General features: G+C 35.6%; 1 protein-coding gene across 6 annotated transcripts in view; it reads right to left on the bottom strand.

Annotated features, from left to right (window-relative positions):
• Window positions 1–18111, bottom strand: part of SLC41A2 (solute carrier family 41 member 2) — a 121515-nt gene that overhangs the window by 22397 nt on the left and 81007 nt on the right. For all 6 annotated transcript variants that reach the window (XM_012772736.3, XM_012772739.3, XM_012772738.3 and 3 more), the window contains 2 exons: window positions 8244–8375; window positions 7230–7378 (listed from right to left, as the gene is read on the bottom strand). In XM_012772736.3, coding sequence (XP_012628190.1) covers window positions 7230–7378; window positions 8244–8375 — 281 coding nt within the window. The remainder of the gene's footprint in view (window positions 1–7229; window positions 7379–8243; window positions 8376–18111) is intronic.

The raw sequence follows: 18111 nt of genomic DNA, 5'->3' as shown, positions 1-18111 counted from the left end.
CTCTCAAGTCTGGTGGGAGTGGAAAAGAAGTTGAAAATTACTGTTTTATAGAATAAACTTTTCGTCTGTTTTTCAAGCTCCTTCATGATCTTGCCACAACCTGTAATTTTTAACCTGATTTTTAATCACTTCCCTTCTTTTTTATTAAAAAAAAATTTTTTGAGATGGGGTCTTGCTATGTTGCCCAGGCTAGTCTCAAACTCTTGGGCTCAAGCAATCCTGCCACCTCAGCCTCCCAGCAGCTGGGATTATAGGTGCATGCCACTCGGCCTAGCTCTTTTTACTCCCTCTCATAAGCCCTATGTTCCAGGAAATTTCTTGCTATTTTCCATAAATAGCCTGAGTTTTCTCATTTACCTAATGCTACTCCTTTTTTCTGATATGGCATTTTCTATGGATTCCAGCAAAATTTTATCCACTATAAAACTTCCCTCCCCACATAGAAAAAACTCTTCCATTGTTGAACTTCCATAGCACTTTGTTCTCCTCTCAGACCACTCGTGACATATTTTTATCCTTGATTGGATTCCTACTTGACTTCAGTAGGCATAGACTCTTTGTAGATTCTGTGGAACAAATATCCTTCTGAGGCAAAACACCTGGCTGGAAGAAATGTGAACATCTAATGAAACCAGAGAGAAAAGACAAGCTATAAACTTTTAGAAGTTGCCATCCTAAAAACTATGAGCCTCCCTAAGAGCAAAGCATAGTGTCAAGGAGTGTAGACTCGGCAGCCAGACTCCATCTTGCTGTGTGGACCTGGACAAGTTGCTTAAATTCTGTGTCAACTGCCTCAATCTGTAAGTAGGAAATAATGATAGAACTTACCTTACCGGGCTATTGTGAGAACTTAATCAGTTCATGTGTGTAAAGTGACTAAAATAGTGCATGGCTCGTAAAAAATACTATAGAAATATTTGCTATTAAATTTTGAAACTCTTATATAGATTGGAAAAGTGGCTCAGATCACTAAACTTGAGCAGTTTTATATTTGTTGATATTAATTTGTGTTTCTCAGCAGCTAAAACATATTGTGATCTCTCCTCCAAAAAGAATCTATTAAAAGCACTTTCAAAAAATTAAAGTCAGATATATGCAAAAAGTTTAATTGATTCTGAAATTACAGAGGAAGATATTGCTATAAGAAAGTAAGTCTAAGGCTCTTCTCTAGATATTTCATGAATTTAAGCTACTCTTCTACAACTAAGAGAAGAACCTTTAGGGAAGGAACAATATCTTCTATATCTTTTGTATAGTGACTAGCACAACCAAACTTTCACAATGAATTTCTCATGGAATTTGGTGCTGCTAGAATTTTAGTAGAGTTCTTAATAATCTAATTTTCTGTAACAAATAATCAGTGCCTAAAATAGAGAATTAAAAATTTTGTTTAGAAATGGTTTTAATGCATTGTTTACCAATTATATTAAAAGCCTTGTTGGAATTAAATAGGCTAGGGCTATTGAATTGAAGGGCTAGGAAAGTCTCATTTTTCTTTTCCCATTGGGATATTTTATAGCAGAAAAAATATTAATATACTTCATATGTACCTATAATCACCATAATAAAAAGGAAAATTGTAATAGTAAAACAAAAGGGTTTTTTTGTTTTTGTCTTTAGTCAAATGAGTGAAATAATGGTGGACTATAAGAATAATGAGACTTGAATGGTAACAGACTTATTCACATTTGAGATCACTCATCCAATTATATTCTCTTTTTTCTCCCCTTCCAGTTTGTCTAGGGGCAATCTTTTTTGCGTCTTGTAGGACATATCATCCAACGAGATGACAGGTTTATGTTTTTTTCGCAAACAAAGGATGAATATTCAGGACTTCTAACACAAAGGGGAACTAGTAGAGGCCTTAAATTAAATAAGGAAATGAACCAAGATGTACTGCGGTTCCTTCTTTGCTCAAGAGACTGTCAGTATGCTTGATTGATAGTCTTCTTTGTACCTAATTGCAAGACACATAAGTACCCCAAACAATGTAATTTGTGACATATAAGTAGATTTTTTAATTTAAGAAAGTTTCAGAAATGAAGTTAGTGTACACCAAGGGAAAAATAAGAAATTAACTCAATCATTCCAAATCCCAAAAGCTCAAGTTAACTTTTTACTTTTCACTTAAGAAATACCTAGTGAGCTACAAGACCAAAATTAGAGAGCTGATATGCTGTGAAAAAATTCCTATGTTAACCTCTAAAAGTTAAAACCTTAATTTTAAAAACTTATTATAGAAAAATTCAAACATACACAAAAGTAGACAGAATAGCATAAATTAATTCCACCCACTCTCACCTACCATCACTCAGCTTCATCTATTATCAACTCATGGCCAATTTTACCCCTACCCTTTTGTTTCCCTAGATGTCAAGTAATTTCATCTCTCTAAACATTTCAGTAAAACCTTATAATTTTTAACAGATCATTGTTAAAATTTGTGGGGGTTTGCATTTTATTTTTCATTGCCTTTCATAGTGAATACTATGTCACTGAAAGAAAGGAAATTGGTGTTTACTGAAAGCAATCAGAATAAAATTTAGATTTTTGTTTTAGTTCTTCTGGGGTTTCTGGTATCTAAAGACAGTTATAAAATTTTTTCCTCTTTCCACTGTAAGAGGAGATGGAGCTAGCAAGATACAGTCATTCAGTTTAACAAACATTAACTGAGCACTGGGTGGGGACAGGGGTAGGTGTTGGAGATACAAAAATGAGTAAAACAAAGATCCTTTCTCTAAATGACACACGAATGTCAAGATGATACAGGAAAAGCTAGGATAATGATATTCACAGTGGACTTTGGGAAATAAGAGAATAAGGCCACTCAGACCAAATCAGATATTCAAGAATAGCTTCCAGGCTGGTGCAGTGGCTCATGCCTGTAATCCTAGCACTCTGGGAGGCCGAGGTGGGCAGATTGCTCGAGGTCAGGAGTTTGAAACCAGCCTAAGCAAGAGTGAGACCCTGTCTCTACTAAAAATAGAAAGTAATTAATTGACCAACTAAAAATATATATACAAAAAATTAGCCGGGCATGGTGGCACATGCCTGTAGTCCCAGCTACTCGGGAGGCTGAGGTAGGAGGATCACTCACTCTAACCTGGGCAACAAAGTGAGACTCTGCTCAAAAAAAAAAAAAAAAAAAAAGAATGGCTTCCAGGAAGAGATGACATCTGAGTAAATGCGAAAGTGCTGCAAATGATTATTATTATGTCATTATAATAAGTGCAAGTTTCCTTCAAACGGATTCCCTTCATTTAGTTGACTGGGGAATTGGTGGGGAGGCTCTTCAAAGAATATTACTCTGGGAAGAAAGCAAAACACCAAGAATTCAAAAATAACCCATTATATCAAGTCCTGTAGAGAATACCAAAGAGAAAAAGGCATGGTCTCAACCCTCCAGGAGGTAGGAATCCAGACAGAAGAAATTAAACATGTATTAGAAAACCTTACTGTTTAACATTCATATCAAAATGTAGAGATTAGGGATGAGAGGAGAAGTGTGGACTGAAAAAAATGTGAGTAAGAGCTAGGACCGAGGCTTTGAATATAAATTTAACCCAGATCAAAAAAGGAAACCAATCAAGTAAAGTACATTCAAAGGTAAGTCTTAAGTGGCCAAAGATTCTTTGCCTTTAATAGTTATTTCTTCATTCTGTTCATCTTTGAATTGATGAAAGAGGGCTGGGGAAGGTCAAGATCTTTTAACTAAACTTCAAAGAGGTGTGTGTGCATCTGCTTATGTATATGTTTGTGTGTGTTAATGTCAGAGGATGAGGATTTGATCTGAGAATTTACAATCCGATTCTAAGTATTCCATTGGAATAATGTACAATGTCAGGCTGCAAATGCAAAGATCTACTCTGGCAGAGATCTGATTCTCGGAGATAAAATAAAAAGTAAAACCTATAAAAATGAAAGTTGTAAAAGACACAAGAAAATTCAGCCAACACTGTAAGACAAAGAAAAAATATTTTTCAGTTGTCATTCAGAGATCAATGGCACACCATGTATAGTTCAAGGTTTAATAGGAACAAAAACAGCATCTGCTGACATCTACAATGTAGCAAACTTTATGCAAGTAACTCAATCCTCAAAACAGCCTATGAAGTAGATAATATAATTGTTTCCATTTTACAGAGGGAGTAACTGAGACACAGAGAGACTAATAATTACCCTTAACTCCAGTTTTTCAACCTTCACTGGAGGGAATTTAGGTCAGAGGTTTAAAAAGGGTATGTAGGTATACTGTTAATATAGGTTGAAATCCAATTTTTTATAAACTCATAAAAATTATTTATATCCTTCATTGACTTAAATGAAATGATACATGATAATATGTTGGCACAGAACCACTAACATAAACTTCAAATCAACCCATAAGGCTGAGAAAGAGTTACAAATAGGAACATGTTCTGGAAATGGCGTGTTTATCAGCAGTCCAAAGACTAGTCTCTGAATATTTCCCACAGGATTGAAGACTGCATCCTTTTCATAACACATAGAGAACAGCACCAAACATAAATGATAATGAATGACCATATTATACACAGCAATGAAAGTAGCCAGTAGTAAAAAAGCATTTGATATAAATTTTGTCATTCCTGAACAGTAGAAAAATATTACTCCTAAAGTAGTTAGCTGCTTTTTCTTTCAAGTTCTGAAAGCACTTTATATATAGCTATACCCAGCATTTATATTATATTACATTATAATTATTTGTTCATGTAGTAGTCTTCCCTCCAGACTACAAGTCCTTGAGTATAGATAGGTTCTGAATTTATTCCTCCTGGGACTTAAAAGCCATATATGTGGCTAGTAGAATAAAGGTTTAGTGAACAAATAAATGAATGAATATTTTTTTTTAATAGATAGGGTCTCGCTCTGCCACCCAGGCTGTAGTACAATGGCATGCTCCAACTCCTGGGCTTAAGGAATCCTCCCACCTCAGCCTTCCAAGTAGCTGGGACTACAGGAACGCACCATTGTGCCTGGCTAATTAAAAAAAAATTTTTTTTTCACTATGTTGCTCAGGCTGATCTTGAACTGCTGGCCTCAAGGGATCCTTCTGCCTCCGCCCAAGTAGCTGGGATTATAGGTGTGAGCCACCATGACTGGCATGAATAAATGATTTGATAGGTGACTTTTAATAAAATCTAAGGCACTATAAAACATAAAAGGGTTTTGTTATTTGAAGAATAGATTCTAATCCCCTCTACCTGGCATTTAAGGCTTTTCTATACCAGCCCTAATCTACCTTTTCAACCTTATCTCATCTACTCCCTCCTCTTAGATAGATCCTATATATGAACTACTTTCTCTGGCTTAGCTGTTTTCTTGCCTCTATGTTTTAACTCAATAGTCTCCAAAAGTTTTAGATTATACAGCTCTCTCAGTATAAAATATTTAAGCATATTTAATACTGGGCTTATGTTTATTACTAAGCAAACTAAAAACAGAAGAAAATAGACATTTTAAACAAATGAAGTTTTACTCTTTTCTTCCTACATATAATGCATTGTTTTGCATGTACTCTAACTTTGAAAATCACTGATTTACATCAATAGAACAAGTCTCATAGAATTTTGTGAGAAATAAGTGAATCAATACATGTAAAGCACTTAGGCAGTGGACTGGCATACAGGAAACACTATAAAAACCAGCTAATTTCATTACCATCATTACCATCCATGCAATGTTTTTAATGGAACAATGTCCATATACCTATCCTCTAGCCTCATTCCCATATGCAAAACTCCTCAAATCCAAATTGAAATGCGATCTCTTCAAAGAATTATTTGAATCCATCTCTTAAGGGATTATGGTTTCTCACTGTAGAAAGTACCAAATTTACAGAGTTTAGCAAGAAACTATGCCCAAGAAGACAAAATAAAGCTGAAATAGTTGGAAAAAAAGATGGGCTTATGAAAAATGATGCAATGTAAAAGGATGTGATTCTTAACCCCAAGAAAACACACACAAAAAAGAGTAAATATAGTAAATTATCTGACTGTATAATAAACAGTGTACACAAAGGCCTAATAATTCAAACACTGATGATTAATTTAACAAAAAATTGTGATATAACTATATGGGAAAGATGGGACATTATAGCAGCCGCCCAATCCTCAACTTTTATTAGCAAAAGTCTAAAGGAGATTAATAGTAAACTAGAAGTTTAGACACATTATTTTAAAAGTTATAGATAAATACAGAAGAAACAGTTAAAATATTTCAAAGTGATTATTATCTCTAAGGAATGGGATTGAAAAGGTAGAACCTTTCAGTACTCTTTACTTTAAAAATTTTGTACATGTTTTACATTGATCACACATTTTGAAAGTAAAAGCAATTTTCTTCAATTTTAAATTAAAAGCCTTCCACATAAAGATGACAAGTTGAATATTCTACTCTCTCCAAAAACCTCAGTAACACAACAAAGAAAACACTTAGAAAGGCATGGAAATGTCCTAGAAAGAAGACAAAAAAAGAGAATAAGAAAAGATAAGAAATGTAATGCAAGAGTTCCAGGAATCAAATAATAAGATTCCAGAAAGAAAGAAGAGAGAAAAAATCAAAGAAATAATCTAATTTCCCTAGAACTGAAGACCATGAGTTTTTAGACTGAAAGGGTCAAATAGACAAAACCCACCCATACCAGGATACATCAGCATGAAATTTAAGAACTCCCAAGGTACATCAAGATGAAATTTAAGAAGAGTAAGTAAAAAAAACAGGATTTTGCAAGCTTCCAGGAGATAAAAGGAGTTATGTACAATGGGATCAGGAGTAAGAATGGTGCCTGTTTTCAATAGTAATGGGAGAAAATGAAACAATTCCTTCAAAATTCTAAAAGAAACAGAATTGTACATCTAATCAACCTATGATAGGGTGGAATAAAGTATTTTATAACATGCAAAGGCTCAAACATTCACTACCATGCCCTCTTTTTCTCAGGAATCTATTGGAAGATGTGTTAGCACAAAACAAGAGAACCAAATGAGGAAAGACATGTAATCTAGGAAATAGGAAATCTGAAGGTTCTATATCCAGATCATATTACAAGTAGTCCTGAGCTTTATGTGTTTTAAGAGGATCAAATCAATATAAAGGTATTCAGTTGAGTTTTGAAATGTTAAAATATGGTATGTGTTTTTAGATTTACATAATTATACTTTTATAGCAGCTTAAGCATAAAAGAGATTTCAAAAAGTTTTAACTCTTACCTGTAACACAGCAGCAAATAAGTATACTACTATGAAGATTATAGTTAACGAAGTATGACCACTTTTCATCAAATGAATAGTGTAGAGGAAAATTAAATGTCCAGGAATCACTAAAAGCAGTAGTACTTGGGCAGACTTATTATTTACTCCTGTAATATAAAATGTAAAAGTCATTAAAACAAAATCATATTTTGGTTAGCAATAGGTCACAGTTATTAACATGTGAGGATTATTTTGTAGTTACACTTCATACTATCTGCATAAAATTCAATTGCTAAAAATAAATTTCAACTAGTTATAATTCATTTAATTTTTGAAATTCCCATGATATATACTAAATGAAAGGTGGTTGATAAAAACTTGTTATGAAGAACATTGGTCAGACTTTACTATCTATCATAAAAACAGAGGGAAAACAAAAGAGAAAAATAAAGTTCTTAAAGTATCAGAATGCTTTAATTTTATTTATTCCTTTAGAGTTCTACCACTGGTATTACAAGTCTAGGCATTTTGATCTTCATTCAAAAGTCAATAATCACATTTATTTTTATCAGGAAAAGAAATGATAAGAATTGTGAGGTTTAACATTGTGGTCTTTTTCCTAATCACATGCCTTAGTTTTTTCATAATCACATAAGTAATGCACTGTTCCTTATAACTGAGGTTACCCTTCTCATTCTGTCTGAGATCAAATCCCTACATTTAGAAAGGCCAAAATAATTAATATAGGAAGACAGTACACCTGTCTCACCTAGCAATGCTTTTGTATGTATATAAGGTTCCTCTTTCATGACTAATAACAAGATATCCCAAAAAAGAGACATAAAAAAGAAAAATTATACAAAAATACTCGGCAACTGCAGAATTTATACAAATGACTATTCACTGAGATTAGCTCTCTGAAATAGAAAAGTGGTGTAACACAAACAAAATACGTATTCAATAAATGTTGCCTGCCTATAATCTCAGCAATAGTTCCTGGTATAAAACATGCAAAAATCCACAAGCACGTACCTGGACCAAAAAAAGTTCTAAATGGGTAATAACAACCTTTGGGTTCATCAGGCAATTCTCCTGGAATGCTATGCAAATGGAGGTAGGTAGAAATCCTACTAGCCTGAATGGCCACCAAATTACCACCAATACCTGAAACATAAAAGAAATCAAAGTAGTTATCCTCATATATTAAACAACTTGCATAATGTCAACCAAAAGCAAGCCTCTTTACGTAACATTCTAGGCCAATAAAACAAAATAAAGATTTCTTCCGAAATGTTAATTTATTTAATGTTGAGGTAGACAATCCAAAGGTATAAAATCATTGTTATATAAGATTCATTCATTATTTTTTCAGACCTGTCTGGTATGAAAACAGACCAGAGCAGGTAACTTTTAAAAATCATTAGTACAACCAAGATGTAAAATTAGGTACCAAAATGTTTTATGTTTGTCACCTTAAGGAGAGGGTAAATAAGCTAGATTTATTCAAATCAACAAGGTGTGATACTTTTCTTCTCAGCTTACTAAAGAAACTGGTATAGGCACTGAAAAAAAAAATACTCCAGAAAGTCACCTTTTTACCTAAATTATCCTCTCATATACTTTGAGGCAGAAAAGTTGATACCAAGATGTGAAATTAATCCCAAAGTGAGACAGGACACTCAAATTGTTTCTTCTTTTGCAGAGTATAGGAGGAAGAGGTAGTAGCCATAAAGCAAGTAGAAAGAAAACAACTGAAAATTTCACTCTTAAATGCTGAGTATAGGACTGCCTAAGATTAAGGATACAGCAAGAGAATCTCAAACACCATCCTATGCCTTGCACTAAGTAAGAAGCATCAGCAACTTGCCGTTGGAGGAAAAGCAACAGCATAGATTGTTGAGTCTTCCTGCTGGAGGCAGGCAGCACTTCAGGCTTCACATGAAGCATAGGGTAGCAGGAGCATGCTGACATAATGCTGTGGATATAATATCCACAAAACATATCCATAATGTTTCGTGGATATTATAGTTAGTGTACCACTTACATCAGATAATGCTGACATTATCTGATGTAAGTGGTACGCTAAAGGTAACTATAATATCCACAAAAAACAAACCCAGTTCAACTACTAACTAGATAGACTCCATCCTCCATACTAATGACCTAGCAGAAGAAGAGGACGGCCCATTCCTAGGCATAAATAATATTTACCTTAATCTCCAATGGTCTTTTATATGCAATGTCCAGCATTTGATTTTAAAATTATAATACAGTAAAAAGCAATAAAGAAGATGGATCATTGAAGGAGTTAAGAAGTCAGCAGAACCAGACACAGAGATGAGTCAGGTGTTGAAACTATCTGACAATGACTTTAAAATAACTATGATTAATACGTTAAAGGATCTAGTGGAAAGGGTACACAGTGTGTATTAAAATATGGAGATGTGAATAAGTGAAAAGTAAAAATGTAGAAAAAGATACACCATGCAAACACTAACAAAAAGAAAAGTAGAGTGGCTATATCCATATCAGAAAAAAAAGAAGACATTATAGCAGGGAAGATTACCAGAGATAAAGGGGGACATTGAATAAGACTTAAGAAGGTCAATTCATGAAAAAGACATAACAACCCTAAATGTAGACACACTTAAAAATAGATCTTCAAAATATATAGAGCAAAAACTAATAAATCTAAAAGGAAAAAATAGAAAAGTTGTTTTTATACTTAGAGATTTTACCACTTTCTCTCATTAACTGACAGAATACAAATACAGTAAGTTCTCACTTAACATCTACAATAGGTTCTTGAAAACGGTGCCTTTAAGCGAAAATGATACATAGCAGATCCTAGAGAAACAACATTTCCTTCATTGCTGTTTCATCATAATATTGACAAGAAAAAAATTGTTTTTGTTATACATTGTATCACCTTAAAGTCACAGTTTCCAAGAACCTATCAACGACATTATGTGATGACTTACTGTATTTTAAAAATCAAGAATTCTATAGATATATTAAGATAGAATTATATAGATATATTAATAATACTATCAGTTAAATTGATCTAGGTGATATTTATAGAACATACTACCCAATAACAGCAGAATATACTTTATACATGTATACATGGACAATTAATGAAGAATAGACCATATTACGGGCCATAAAACAAGTTCAATTAATTTGAAACGATTGGAACATGGTCTCTGCCTATAATAGAAAAGATAGATATCTGGAGATTCCTACAAATGTTTGGGAAGTAAACAATTCACTTCTAAATAACCCACAGGTCAAAGAAGAAGTCACAGGAAAATTTGAAAGTAATCTGAATTTAATGCAAATGAAAATACAACATATTGATATATGTGGGAGGTACATAAAGCATACTTAGAAATTCACAACATTAAATACTAGAAAAGAAGAAAGGTTTCATATCAATGATCTAAGATTTACATCTTAAGATCCTAGGGGAAAAAAATTAAACTAAAAGAAAGCAAAACGAGGGAATAAGCATAAGAACACAAATCAATGAAATAGAAAATAAAAACACAGATAAAATAAATGAAGCCAAAAGCTGGTTCTTTGGTTAGATCAAGACAAAAAGAGATTACTATGTTCCAGATACTGAAAAATAAAAAAAAAAAGAATAAAATAAAAATTTTAAAAAAAGACAAAAAGAAGATACTAATTGCAATATCAAAAATGAAAGAGAAATCATTACTACAGACAGTACAAACATTATAAGGATAATATAGCAATATCATAAGCAACTTAAAAATACTAAACAATTAGCAATTCAAATCCAGCAAAATGTTAAATGTATAATATATCACAACCAAATTGGATTTATTATAGGAATGCAAGAATGATTTAATAGTTGGAAATAAGTTAATGCAATTCAGTACATTAACAAACGAATGGAGGAAAAAATAATATTATTATATGAATAAAAGCAGAACTTATAAAATTCAAAATTTATGATTATAAACTCTTAACAAACCAAGAATAGAGGACTTCTTTAACCTGTTAACCACCATACACATACACACATTTATGAAACCTGAGATAAGACAAAGGAGGCACTACAGATCAATAGAGCTAAGATAATTGGTTATTAATATGCCAAAAATCCCTGAATTTGATCCTTACTCTCATCCCATGAACAAAAATAAATTCCAAGTGAAGTGAAGACAATGTGAAAGGTAAAATTATTTAGCTTACAGATGATGATATAGAATGGATGGGAAGGATTTTTTTAATAAAATAGAAAAATTGCAAACCTTAGAGGAAAAGACTGATGAATTTCACTATAGTATAATTAAAACCTGCTCATCAAAAGGCACTGTAGAGAAAGTGAGAAGACAAGCTGTAGAGTGGGAGAAGATTTTTGTAACACATACAACTGTTAAAGGACCACCATCCAGAATATATAAAGAACTCCCACAAATACACAGAAAAAAGGACAAAATACTTGGATAGTTCAAAAAAAGTGTCAATCCAAATTGCTAGTAAACATATGAAAAGATGCTCAACCACATTGGTAATCACAGAAATGCATATACAAGCACAATAAATATCATTTCATACCCATCAGGTGGCAAAAACTGAGTTTTCATTATTTCACATCTTTACAACCTGTGTGTAAAGATGTGGAGTAAAGATAACTCTCACACAAAACTAGCAAGATTGTAAATTGTTATAATCCCTTTGGAAAACACTTTGGCATTTTGTAATAAAGTTGTTGATATGCACATCCTATAATCTATTAATAGCAATTCCACTCTTAGATAAATACTCAAAGAAAAGCCTACATATGTGTGCCAGTTGAAATAATGGGCTCTGAAAAGAAGTATGAAATCAAAAGAACTGGACATTTTAAAATAAATTCATGCAAGACTCGTGTGAATCACACTGAATTCACCTGGTGAGGAAAATTTCTAAGCAAGAAGAATTAGAGAACAATGCCAACAGGATGTCTGAACCAGGTGCTGAGAGTCCAAAGCTTTGATGACCCCAGGGAGAATCAAAGGCAGCAATCCTCTAGCTAAAAGTATTATTCATTGTCAGTCCAAGTTGCCTAGAAGCAAGATAGATTTTCCTCAAAAAACAAATGAGCTGAGACTACCTTGGTTTTTCTTTGGGGGCAGGATTGTGTGTGTGTGTAGGGGGGTTGTAATAAGATTATCTACTGTTGCTAGATTATTAATTCTTTGATTGAAAATTTAGGAAATGATTTTTAGGAAGCAATAGGTAATTTACTATGGGGAAATTCAGTCCTAGTAGTCTCCACCTGTGTGGTTTATCTGGAGTATACTTAAGTACTATACTCAGAAATAGAGGTTACATGATTTTCAGTCTACATTACCTATATATTACCTATATACTGCCTGATACCTAGTGAAGTTTCAGCATTCACAGCATTCATAATGCTAATTTGTTATTGTGGACATAAGAATTTAGTATTTTTTAATCACAGAAAAAAATAGAAGTACAGAAATAGGAAAGGCATGAACTCCCCCTCTTTTTAAGCTGAGAGGTTGATCTCTTTTTTGTGCCAATGGACCAAATATAAAGCAACTTAAACATTATATTTTTAAAACTAAAATTATAATGACTTTATCTTAAACTAAATGTAGCTTCATGATTTCCTCATCACATCTCATTTAGTAATTTAAAAATTCACTAAAGCAAATGCTTAAGATAATTTAAGATGCAGTATATCATCAAAAAAAATGCATCCAGGGAATTCTGGAAAATTTTCTAAAGGAAAATAAATTTCTTTAAAAATGTTTAAAAGTCACATGAACTAGACAGAATAATTAAGGTACATAAATGCAGAGCTCTGTTTTCTGTACAGTTCTGACTGTGGCTCACACCATGTGGGTTTGAGAACCACCTCAGCCACTCACTATGGACTTCACTCACATTTAACCTCTTAGAGCTTCCATTTTCTAATCTGGAAATAAGGATAATTTAATATCTACCTCATAAGGATATTGAGAGAATTAAATAAAATAATGACACATAGAGACCAGCAAGATGCCTGACTAGAGGCAGCTGGCATGCACCTCTTCTTCAGAGAGCAATCAGTGCATCCATCAAATACTCATTTCAACTACATCACTGGAGAAAGAATGGTTGAAGACAACAGAGAGGAGACAGAGACACTGATGGTGAAGGTAGAAGCTGGATGGCTTGATATGGGCCACTGAGAGCTTTGAGCGGCCTCCAGACCTGGACCCAGGGAAAGGGGCAAGCAAGAGAACTTTGGGGCTCCACACTTCCACCTAGGACCTTTACAGTTTTAGCTACAGAGGAGCTCCTCGACCCCCACAGGCCTCCAGAGTGGAGTGGGGAGCTGCTGGGAGACCACACAAAGGCACTGCTCAATTCACATGGTGTTCTACAGGCTTCCACACCCTGGAGCACCTGCACCCAGAGCCAAAGAGGAAGCCCTTCCCCCAGTGCTGTGAGCCCTGCACTGAGGTCACTGTTGCCCTGATGCTGGTCCAGGGAGAGAGACAGAAACCTGGGTGATTTCCTGTGCCCCAACTTCAAGTTTATAGCACTGAATGCCTACATCAAAGATAGAAAGATCACAAATTAACAACATAATGCGATACCTCAAGGAACTAGAAAAAGGAACGAACCAAACCCAAAGTTAGCAGAAGACAAGAAATAACAAAGATCAGAGCAGAACGAAATAAAATTTAAACACACAAAGAAAATACAAAGGATCAATGAAAAGAAAATTGGTTCTTTGAAAAGATAAACAAAATCAATAGACCACTAGCTAGGTTAATGAAGAAGTGAGAAGATTCAAATAAGCTCAACCAGAACTGAAAAGGGAGACACAATTGATATCACAGAAATACAAAAGATCATCCAAAACTACTATGAACATCTCTATGCACACAAACTAGAAGATCCTGAGGAGATGGATAAATTCCAGAAAATATACAACCCTCCAAGCTTGAATCAAGAAGAAATAGAAATCTTGAATGGATGATTAATGAGTAGCAAGATTGAGTCAGTAATAAAAAATCTCCCAATTAAAAAAAGCCCAGGACTTGACAGATTTACAGCTAAATTTTACCAGATGTACAAAGAAGAACTGGTACCAATCCTACTGAAACTGTCCCAAAGTTTGAGAAGGAAGGAATCCTCTCTCACTCTATGAAGCCAGTATCATCCTGATATCACAACCAGAAAAGAATGCAACAAACAAAGAAAACTGCAGACCCATATCTCTGATGAGCATAGATGCAAAAATCTGCAGGAAAATACTAACAAACCAAATCCAACAGCACATCAAAAAGATAATTCACAAAAGGGAGCTGATATACTAGCTCAAGGAAACAGGGCTGCAGATACAGCTGCCAAACAGGCAGCCCTGGCTGAAGTGTTTTCTAACCTAGTTGGAGCCTTAGTACCTTATAATCCCACTCTCCCTAATTCCAGCTTATTCCACCTCAGAAGTATCTGACAGGTTGACTCAAGGATACCACTTGAGCCCCTCTGGATGGTTAGTTAAATGAAACCTCTATTACCAGCTAAAAAATCAAAAACTTGGTAGATGCCACCCATAATGCTACCCACTTTAGCCCAAAGCCATTTAAACATCTCTTGGAACAACATACTATTAAATAGGTCAACTCACTTTGTACTATCTGCTAAACCAATAATCCTCAAAGGGCTTTGAGGGCAAAACTTGCCTCTCTGGCCTAACAAAAAGGGACCTACCCCAGTGAGGACTGGCAGTTAGATTTCACCCAATGCCTCCCTATAGGATTTAGTACATATCAGTGTTTGTAAACACTTTCACTTGTTGGGCCAAAGCTTTCCCTTGCAGGACTAAAAAGGCCACTTAAGTTTCCTGAAGACTTCTGGAGGACATCATACCTCGTTTTGGCCTTCCCTGGTCCTTACAGAGTGACAACGGGTCCTGCCTTTGCTTCACAGGCAGTTCAGGGAGTCTCTAGGGCCCTGCGGATCTCTTACTATCTGCATTGTGCTTAGAGGCCTCGGTCATCAGGCCAGGTGGAGCAAGTTAACCAGAGCCTCAAGGTTGCCCTCTGCAAGATGACCCAGAAGACTGAACTCAGGTGGTTACGACTTCTCCCAGTTGCTCTTTTGCATTTACATATTGAGGCTAAAGCCCCTTTTCTTTGAGTGCTTTTGAAATGTTGTATGGCTGACTTTTTTCTCTGATCATTTCAGATTTTGATTTTCAGTAAAAGCTGAATACCAACACACCCTTCAAGTAGCTCAGTTCTTGCGGACATTACAAGAACACAAGCTACTGCCTAGAGACCCATCTTCCCCTAGTCCTCTCCGTCAGCTGGGGCACTTAGTGCTCATCAAACAGTGGAAGGATGGGTCCCCAACATCCCAGCTAATTCCCATGTGTAAAGGTGCTTATCCAGCCCTTACTTTATACCCCAACTGATATTAACCACTTCAGTACGAGCGTCGACTACAGTCGATATCCACAGATGAACGTGCACAGCAACTTTAGCCGACAGCCGTGATATGAAGGTGCACAGCCCAGCGTCGACTTTAGCCGACAGCCGTGATATGACTTTTCTAATTTTTCATTTATCAAAATAAAATTGTGAACATTTAAAAATAACATAATAAAAACATACATGTATATGTTACCTATTCTGATTGACATTACAAGTAAAGCTGCCTGTAAAGTAAAACAAGCTTTCAGTGGTTTAAAGCTTTCCTCATCACTCAAGAGCAAAACGGATTCATCCTCAATGCACAAACTATCGTGCGGACTATGAGTGCCGGCTGTGGGCAAGGTTTCACAGCCAGACCGAAGTGGTTAAGGTCCCAGGAATACCTACTTGGCTCCATTATTCTCAGGTGAAGCCATGAAAAGACCAAAATGAAACTCATCTGGCCCCTGCAGATGAGGACTCCAACACTGGCGGCAAGTACTCGTGTATGCCATTGGAGGATCTCTGGTACCTGTTCAAGTGAACTTCTCCTGATGCAGCTCCTTCAGGTAAGTAGTACAAACTGTTTACCCATGGGCAAGACACCTTTTGCCTTGGCAAACCAAACCCCACACACCATAAGGCTCAACCATACCTGCCAGATATTCCCTGGCAATTCCTTTGGTCACACTATTATTTTGCATCCTGGGAATTCTAATATTGGATCCAATCTTCATAAATTTTCTAACTAAATTCATTTGATCCTGCCTAGAGTCCATCAAGATACAAATGGTCCTACGTTCTCTACCAGCCCCAGCACTTACTTCCTTCTCACACCTACAACCACAACCATATTCTCAGGACATATACTGAAGTCCCCTGGAGAGACCCTCAGAGGACCTGCAAGAGGCCACTCTAATAGGAATCATCACCCCCACTCATCAGGAAGCAGCCAGACAAGTCAATGCCCCTACCCAATGATTTGGACCTCTAGAATAGAGAGTGGGAGATGTTAGGTAGATAGTGAGGGATTCCAGCTAGGGACAAAGGTGGGCACCCATCTTGCTGCTTCCCCACCTTAATCCTGCCCCAAGCAACTTCCACTTCTGAGAAGAAGGAGGAATGCCATGCTAATTTGTAAAAGAATGCAGGGAATTCCCCAGCACAGTGGGCCAGGCAACCCAGGCACAATAGGATCTGGAAAGTGACCTAGAGTAACCTAAGGCTAATTATCATGCTGTTAACTGTCCATCAAAGTGGTTCACTGGTGATGTCTGAACCACAAGGAGGGTGCAATACAGACACTATAAAACAAGACCCCAGACAATTACCAGAGCCTCTTGTTATGATAGGGGGCTTATCCGCTATCTGTGGCAAACATATCTTGCTCTTGCTCTGTAAACTTATCTTGCTCTTCCTCAATGAAACTCATTTTGCACTTAAAAAAAAAAAGATAATTCACCATGATCAAGTGCGTTTCATCCCAGGGATGCAAGGATGGGTTCAACATATGCAAACCAATAAATGTGACTCACCACATAAACAGAATTAAATACAAAAGCCATGTGATCATTTCAATAGGTGGATAAAAAGCACTTGATAAAATCCAGAATCCCTTCATGATAAAACCCTCAACAAACTAGGCACAGAAGGAAGATGCCTCCAAATAATAAAAGCCATACAAGACAAACCCACAGCTAACATCATACTGAAACTTGAAAGCATTCCCCCTAAAAACTGGAATAAGACATGGAGACTCATTTTTACTACTTTTATTCAACATAGTACTTAAAGTCCTAACCAGAGCAATCAGACAAGAGAAAGAAATGAAAGGCATCCAAATTGAAAAGAGGAAGACATACTATCTCTGTTTACTGATGATATGATCTTATACCTAGAAAACCCTAAAGATTCCTCCAAAAGACCCCAAGATTTGATAAATGAATTCAGTAAAATCACAGGTTACAAAATCAATGTATACAAGTCAGTAGTGCTTGCATATACTATTAATAATAACAACCAAGCTGAGAATCAAATTGAGAAAACAATCATATTTATAATTGCTGCAAAAAAAATTAAAATACCTAGGAATATACTTAAACCAAGGAGGTGAAAGATCTCTACAAGGAGAACTACACAACACTGATGAAAGAAACTACAGATCTGCTATTCCAAACCCCTGGGCCATGGCCTGGTACTGATCCCTGGCCTATTAGGAAAACAAGGCCATAGATCACTGCCTGAGCTCTACCTCATCACCACCTCCTGCCCACCCACCCCTCCATTCCCCTGTCCATGGAAAAATTGTCTTCCATGAAACTGGTCCCTGGTGCCAAAAAGGTCGGGGACCACTATCGTAGATGATGCAGATAGATGGAAAATCATCCTATGCTCATGGATTGAACGTTAAAATGTCCATACTGTTCAAAGTAATCTACAGATGCAATGCAATT

This window comes from Microcebus murinus, chromosome 10 (genome assembly GCF_040939455.1).
Source record: "Microcebus murinus isolate Inina chromosome 10, M.murinus_Inina_mat1.0, whole genome shotgun sequence".
Lineage (NCBI taxonomy): Eukaryota > Metazoa > Chordata > Mammalia > Primates > Cheirogaleidae > Microcebus > Microcebus murinus.
This window is presented reverse-complemented; position numbering and strand designations above follow the sequence as displayed.